General features: G+C 32.3%; 3 protein-coding genes across 3 annotated transcripts; all 3 read right to left on the bottom strand.

Annotated features, from left to right (window-relative positions):
* Nucleotides 1–1,859: 1,859 nt before the first annotated feature.
* On the bottom strand, nucleotides 1,860–3,245 carry LOTGIDRAFT_153393 (hypothetical protein; the record flags this gene model as incomplete). The annotated part of the gene is made up of 3 exons (XM_009057291.1): nucleotides 1,860–1,938; nucleotides 2,502–2,674; nucleotides 3,147–3,245. The coding sequence occupies 3 exons, from the start codon at nucleotides 3,243–3,245 to the stop codon at nucleotides 1,860–1,862; spliced, it is 351 nt and encodes a 116-aa protein (XP_009055539.1).
* Nucleotides 3,246–3,875: 630 nt separating this feature from the next.
* LOTGIDRAFT_153394 (hypothetical protein) lies at nucleotides 3,876–4,606 on the bottom strand (the record flags this gene model as incomplete). Its single annotated transcript, XM_009057292.1, has 3 exons — nucleotides 3,876–3,925; nucleotides 3,956–4,260; nucleotides 4,554–4,606. 3 exons carry the CDS (start codon nucleotides 4,604–4,606, stop codon nucleotides 3,876–3,878), a joined length of 408 nt encoding a protein of 135 aa, XP_009055540.1.
* A 464-nt stretch (nucleotides 4,607–5,070) lies between these two features.
* Nucleotides 5,071–7,426, bottom strand: LOTGIDRAFT_153395 (hypothetical protein; the record flags this gene model as incomplete). The annotated part of the gene is made up of 5 exons (XM_009057293.1): nucleotides 5,071–5,276; nucleotides 5,921–6,043; nucleotides 6,208–6,550; nucleotides 7,011–7,076; nucleotides 7,406–7,426. 5 exons carry the CDS (start codon nucleotides 7,424–7,426, stop codon nucleotides 5,071–5,073), a joined length of 759 nt encoding a protein of 252 aa, XP_009055541.1.
* Between the last annotated feature and the right edge of the window lie 753 nt (nucleotides 7,427–8,179).

The following is an 8,179-nucleotide window of genomic DNA, read 5'->3' on the forward strand; positions in this document are numbered from 1 at the left end:
ATGTTATTGAACGTAGTGATACAAATGTTTTGTCACCCATAGTATTAGCTAAGAAGCGTGATGGCTCCCTTAGATTTTGTTTAGATTTTAGATCATTAAATAATCAGTTAACTGATGAAACATTTCCATTACCAACATCTACAGAAGCCATGATGCAACTTAAAGTATTTTAGTGTTATTGATATGTGTTCTGCTTTCAATCAAATTCCATTATCTGAGGAAAGTCGTATTTTAACAGGTCTTCAAACATCCTCAGGGGTTTATCAATTTACAAGATTATGTTTTGGTTTGAAAGTAGCTCCTCTTCATTTCAGAAAATTATGCATCTTGTTTTAGGTGGTTTAAATTTTAATCATATATTGATATATCTAGATGATTGTCTTATTCATACCTCAACATATAACCATTTGCTTATATTAGAACAAGTATTAGATTGTTTTCGTAAAGCTGGTTTAACTTTAAAACCAGAAAAATGTCATTTCTTCATGGACTCTGTAAATTATCTAGGTTTTAAATTTTCAGAAGATGGCATTATTCCTGGTGATAAAGGTTTACAAGCTATTAAGAATTATCCTACTCCAACTACTTGGGAGGAAGTTCGTTCCTTTATTGGATTATGTGGATATTTTATGTGTTTTATTCCTAACTATTCAGATCGTGTTTTACCTTTAAAGTAATATTGTTGCTCATAAACAATATAAGTGGACTGAGGCATGTGAAACCCCTATTAAACGCCTGAAATCTTGCTCAATGTCAGAACCATTACTGGCTCATCCTGATTTCGGTGATAGTGCCAATGTGCTCATTGTGCAAACCGATGCGAGTCAAACTGGTTTAGCAGGTGTTTTGCTTCAAGCTGACGACACTGGATTAGAACATCCAATTATTTATGCATCTAAGAAACTTTCAAAAACTGAAATAAATTATTCTACTATACATCGTGAAGCTTTAGCAATTATTTGGGCGAAAATTTCGTGATTTTGTGTACGGGCGCAATTCATATTTTTTTAATTTTGACAAGAATAGTCAAATAATAATTCTTACGAAACATTTTTAATGAAAACATCAACTTCTCTTATATAATTGAACAGTTGGTGCTAAAATGAAAATAGTAAGGCGCAACAAAACAAAAAATACAGGGACTGGCCCTTTAAGTTAAACCATGACTAAAGTGAAAATAATATTAATGTTTTAAGAGCATTTTAATCAGATATCAAAAACAATTTTTAATCAACGATGAGCTGATTCGAGCTTCAAGAATACCGTTTCTAGTCAGACGTTAATTTCTGATTAGCTTAAATTAAATAAGGGGTTATCAGAATTTAATTGAGTCAGCCCTCAAGTCTAACATCAAATGTAGGAAATATAACGAAGTGTATTCAAATCATCCAAATAATGAAATCATTCCTTAATGATTTAAAAAAAGAAAGAAAGATATAAACAAATCTACCGAATATAAAGGTTCATCAACCATTTCTCAAAGACAAACAATAGAAGAAATAAAAATGAATAAAGATAATTGAATATTGAATTTAAGATTTTACTCCAATATATTTTTGTACTTGATTGACAGATATTTTGCTGACCACTATTTATATCAACTTTATGAAGACTTGGGTAAATGTATGAATCTATAATTCAATCCTAAATGTACTTAGAGAAAACTAATTAAAGCACAGTATTTTGTGATAAGGTATTATGCAACACCAAAACCTATGGCATTTAGAATTCCAAACTCAAAACTGTCTTTGAATTCTGAATATTCGTCATACATTGTCGAAAGTCTTAAAATGCATGCGCATATGTTTGCTGTTGGATATCTTTTTCCTCCTCTAAGAAATTCCAAAGTTGGTTTTGTTTCAAAACCACAAGGGGGTACTGATTCTGACCCAGTAGCAAACATCAAAATGTCTCTGAACTCTAATTTCGATGCGCCATCTGAAATAAATAAATAAATAGATGGGAGAGACATTAAGTAAATAAATAAATAAATAAATAAATAAATAAATAAATAAATAAATAAAATAAAATCTTGAAATTGTATCAGAGTTATAGCTTCCCTGGGTTTACAAAAGAGTGGAACACATGAATATGGGTTATCTTTTATCACATTTAACACATTGAGTGTTGTTAGTCCATCGATGAATCTGAAAAAATCAACCTGCCAAATTTTAAAAATGATAATAATACAAGTAACAGATTAAAATCCTTCGACCTATCAAGTATGCTAAGTATTTAATGGACAGGTTCTGTAACATGTCACATAGAAACATAAATGTTACAGAAAACTTATTCCAAGTGATTATTCAATGCAGAAGACTTAGATTCATAGCAAAACAGAAAATATCACTGTTTCACTATAAAAAGGCGACATATTTAGGTTACGTCTTATTTCATCTTCCTAACTTCTAAAAGGGAATGCTCTTAAAAGTTTCTTTAATAATATGTGAGCTGGATGAAATTGGATATTAAAAAAAACTCATTCTGCAATAAGAACGTACCTTGTCATTGCAGACTGAGCACGATCGAGTTTATAAAACTTCACACATGACGATATTATCTTTTCCTTATCTTCCATCTTCTTTATTGGAATGGTACATCCGGCTAATTCATTGAAATTGGATATATCTGATACTTTATCAATTAATTCTTCAATGTTTTTGGAATCATTTATCTGTAAAATATTAACCATAATATTTATAAAAAGTACAAATTAAGATTTGAAATACATCCACGCAGTAGCCATAAAAACTTAAAGGACTGTTAGATCTGGGTCCCAAGAAAACATAAATGTTAGAGAAACTTTATGTAATCATTCAAAGAAGAATATATCTGTAAATATCTGGGTTTAAATTCTTCATGGTGGAAATAGACAAGAATATAATGGTATATTTATTTTCTTTGTTCATGGAATTTTGACTCGTCATGAGCTTTTAAGCTTTGTCATAGAGCTTAGCATGTTCAAATTAATCTAAACCAATGCTCTTTAAAGAAAAACACATGTTTCCACAATCTATTGTGAATATTCTTTTTGTCCCAAGAGCAGAAGTCAAAATATCTAATCAACTTTTCATGATCATCTAAACAAGTCATCGAGAATACATTGTGATTAATTGGGGTTTTATGAATATCATTAACTTACTTACACGATCTAAGTTAGTCCGAATATCTGTCCCTTTCGGTACATCATCAATATTAAGAGAAGCTACTACTCGGAAATATCCATAAGCTAACCAATCATACATTTTATTGGACAAAAATGTGGGGCACAACCACCATTCGCCAATGACAAGGAAATTAAAGTACCCGATACATAATACAAATCTTTGTCCATTGCTAAAAAAAAATGTGATAGAAGGAAACAGTAGCAAAATAGAGGAATCATCAGCTCAAAGCTTTATCAACAAAATAAATTACGGGGATCTTCTTTTTTAATGGAAAATTCAGATAAATCAATTAAACATGTAGAGTGGATAGTGACCATATTCAGTTCCCTTGGAAATGATCAGATGATATTATCAACAAAATATAATATTAGGGCTTAAAAACTGTAAGTACAGAGTGACAATGAGATAGTGAGCGTGATTTGTGGTATGAATTCCTTATATAACGGATAAAATTATTCAATCACCATAGATACACACACAAACATTAAATTTATTTTAAAATGTGGGCTTAGCAAGACCGGGTATGTAACTGGTTTTTTTTAAACTAATACCAATTAACACTATCACCAAAAATCTCTCCATAAACTGAGCCATTAATTAGATGCTGATATTTTACTTCCCTTTCTATGTGTTATAAGCGTAATTAATTTAAAAAGGGTCAACACTTGTATTAAGAAAACACACAAACCATCGTATCAAGGACAATTACTAAATGTGCTGTTGCATAAATGAAAGTCTTCCAATAGCGAATCTGAAATCTGAAAATGGGATCATAAAAATAATGATACCTGTTTGATTTGGTACAATAAATTTATCGCCGTCGTCCCCACAAAACATATTACTTTCACTAATTTCACGCATGGCTAATGTAAAGAATTCTCTTTTGGGACCACCTTCGTCTACGGCCCCTTCGGAAATTCCAACATCGTCCATAAACTTTAGACAAATGGGTGCACATGGATCAAACGATGATCTCTTTATAGCTCTGGATGCTCCATCCAACACCCTTCCTCTTACCACATTAATATGTGTAGGATTTTTCTCTGTGTTGACGTATCCTTGAATCTTCTTCACAACATCGGATGAACTCATACTAAAAATAAAAAAAAATACGAACAAACATAAAAGCAGGAAAGAACACTTTTCATTTCCAATTACCTTACTAGCTATCGTTTTTCGAATATGCATCCTAGAACCAAATTTCGACGAAATGTTTTGAAAAGATTGTTCTGGAGTGCTGAACATCAGAGCCAATCAGGCACGGCAAGCAATTAGAATAACTCATATAATTTAATTGATTATTTCAAAGTTTTGGACTTGTTTAAGAATATGTATTATCATACAAAATTTTGTCGAAATCCAAAGGTATCAACAATTTACATTTACCTATTACAAGTAGGTGGCGTTTCTAATAAGCTAGCTTGGATAGCTGCTTGCATTTCGTCTTCGTCATCAGAATAAGATATCAAATCCGCATATTCCCTGCAAAGTCAAACAAAGCGTTGAAATATGCCAAAATAACAGGCATAACTTAAAGGCCTAATAGTTTGCTATAATACGACAAATTTTTACTCCGAATTAGTAGATTGAGCACAACATGGTAAAGCAAATGTGAACAAGAACAAATTGTACCAGCTCTTAAGTCAATAAGAATATTATTGTATTAAAAACGCACATGCTAATTTTGCAAAAATTGTAATCTTTTCAGTGAACGCAATACAGTGACAGCAACATCTGATACAAATATAATCCAACCAAAGTAAAGAAATGCCAATTTAAATATAGGCATTTTATAAAATTCCCAATAGTAGCCTGCATGGTTAGTAACAAATCACAAAATTTTGGTTTACAGATGACGAGTAAGATCAAAAGATGTAATTATAGAAAAGGACATTTTTTCATTTTATTCTTCTAATTTACTGTACTGAAGTCGTACTACCTTTCCGCTGTATTTCGATCCCTTGAAGAAGAAGATGAACATGGTTCCATGTTCTGTACTTTTTGGAGTTTGCAAAACTTCCATACGGCGGGATGGGGCACTTCGGCGTATCATGACTTCCCTGCTTGGGGTTAAATGTTCAAAAACTGGTAATTCCTCGATATTAGAGTCTGAAAAGGTACAAATCACAAATAATTGAAATGATTACATGTACCTGGGAGCATTGAATTCGCAATTATTTCCAAGATTTTAAGCAATGAATTCCAAGTGTCGGTTCTTATCAATATACATAATCTATTTACTAAAAATATGATCAAGCCTATTTATAATATATATATATATATATATATATATATATATATATATATATATATATATAAATCAGAATTTTGTTTGTTTGTTTATTTCTATGGAAGTTTATGTAAGTTTATAAAATTTCAGAGTTACTAGATGTTTTTTCAAGAAGTTTCTAGAGGTTCCCTTGGCCACATGATCCACAATAATGTACAATAGACATTCGACTGAGGTAAAAACAAGAAACGCTCTATTAAAACACCTGAAACAATTTCAGTACAATTATACAGCACTACTTTATAGTTTTAAAATATACGCGGAGAATTTGGTAATAGTACAGTAGTAGTAGAAAGACCGATAATGAATTCGATGAAATAATATAAATATCGAAACGATCAAATAAATGACAATGCATTATTATCGCGTCGGATTATTCTCATGCAATATAACTGTTTCATTTAAACCTTTTTATAACACCAGAAAACAAACAGTGGCAAAACCTGGCATTTATCATACCTACCAGTGCTTTCATCACTACTGGCGCACATGTCTATAGGAGAACAAAGACGGTAAAATCTAATAGCTCCTGGTATTCTTTTTTCCGTTATGTAAGCATCCAATGTAAAATCACAAGAAACGGCATCTTCAATACATTCATTTCTGCCGTTCACAATTTCGCATGCAAATTGAGATATGTTGCCAACCACCGGATTCATACCATTTTTAAAAAAAGCTTCAACAGTTCCAGATCGTATTTCCTCATAAGTGGAATCATGGTTATATTCCATTACTATGAATTTTTATCACCCAGAGGCGCTTTCACCGTCCTAGCGATTCGGCACCCCTCAACATCCCTCTCAGTTTCTGTAAATATTCTGAATCCAATATTCAGAGCCCTAGTCGTTTTCTTAGGTCGTCCTGGTCCAGATCCTTTATCCGCTTTGCCACTTTTGTTTTCTTTCATTCTTATCATTTCTAGGAGTCGCCTTCGTCTCTCTGTCGATCTTTCAGAAAACTGATTGGAATCGTTAGGTGAAGAATCATCATTTATTTGGCAAAAATGTCTCAGCTTTGCTATATCTGCCATTGCATGAAGTCCAAGTTCTAACAAATCTGTATTCTGAAATATCTCCACAGCTATTGAATCCACCTGTTGAAATAACAAGACATACAATTAATGGGCGTGAGCCTAAAAGTATTTTAAACACGGTTTACATCTTGGAGTGAAATTTTATTGAAACCGAAAACATTACCGACAAGCTTACATAAAGAGTTAAACTTCTAGTAACACAGAAAATAATATCTTATGCCACCATAATATACTTGTCTATAGCTGCTATAAAAAAAAAGATATTTTGCAAACCATCAGATCTTATAGCCTAGCCCTCATAGATGTTCTACATTGAATGAGTACACGGATTATGTTTCTGTAATATTTATGTTTGTTATGACCCTGGACCTGTTATTTAATTAATACAATTAAATGGTGAGAAGTCTCATAACCTCATATCGATATTGCTATCGATATCTCAATCTCTTTGATAAGCTAGTTATCTGAACCCCCATCACTCAATTTAATTTTCCCTTTTAGTACATTCCTGCAAGCTTACCCTATTTTGTCGAAATCTCAATATTGTGGCGTTGTCTACACCAATACTCCTTAGGAAACCACAAATCTTCATTAAGAAAAAAAAATATTTGTATTAATTTAGAGAAAGATTTCCTGTCTGTATGAATCTTTGACAAAATCGGTATTCATTATACTCAGTTCTAACACAAAATTTGCTCTATATGCATATATAAGTACCATTTAACAAAAAGTGGTCAGAACTTACTGCTAAAACATCACTTGAGACCATGGAGGAAGAATGAGATCGAACCAGAAAAACCTTTTTTTTACTCCATACAAACATACACAAAATAAATGAATATATGAATAAAATCAAATAAATTATGACGGTTGCAAATTGCAAACAAGAGTTATGTAGAAATGTTTCAACATTACCTCCTCTATAGAACGTTTCATGTCTGTTAACTTGGTGGCTGCCTAACAAATAATGACCTTAATTTAGGAGCAAGCAGTTTTTATCGCTTTGATCTCTATATATGCTGATATGGTTAAATTTCTGCACGTGTAATCAGTGGCGGAGCCAGGTTTCCGTCCGAGGGGGGGCGAAATATCTGAGGTTGCCCGAATTTCTGACCTAGTTATGAGAGTTTTCTATTCGTGAGAACTACCGTTGTTATTGGCAGAGTATTTTCACTCGTTCTAGAACACATAATACTACCCGCCTTGAGAGTTTTGAAATATTTTTAATTGATTAATCAAGGGGAGTCGGAAAATTTTTGAGAATTCTCAAGCCCGGCAATGGTATTTCCAACTATCTGAGACGAGCATTAATAGTGTTTAAATCGGAAAACTGTGCTATACCTGAGCAACGAATGTGCGATTTTGCCAAAAGATTTTATGCGGGGGGGGGGGGGGGGCTTTCCCAAGAATTTTTTGAGAATATACAGTCCAACAACTGCATTTCCATTGATCTGAGACAAGCATTACTCGTGTTTAAATCGGAAAACTGTAATATACAAGTCGGGCTACCAATTTAAAAAAATACAGTTAAAGGATAGGATATTCGGGCAAAGATTTCATTATTAAATGTGAGAAAACAGTTACATTTTAAGGAATTCATACATAAAATTAACAAGGGCAATAATTCATACTAAATATTTTACGATTTTGCTGATTTTCAATAGGGTTCATCCTTGGGTGATAAAGAAC

This window comes from Lottia gigantea (assembly GCF_000327385.1).
Source record: "Lottia gigantea unplaced genomic scaffold LOTGIsca_3, whole genome shotgun sequence".
Lineage (NCBI taxonomy): Eukaryota > Metazoa > Mollusca > Gastropoda > Lottiidae > Lottia > Lottia gigantea.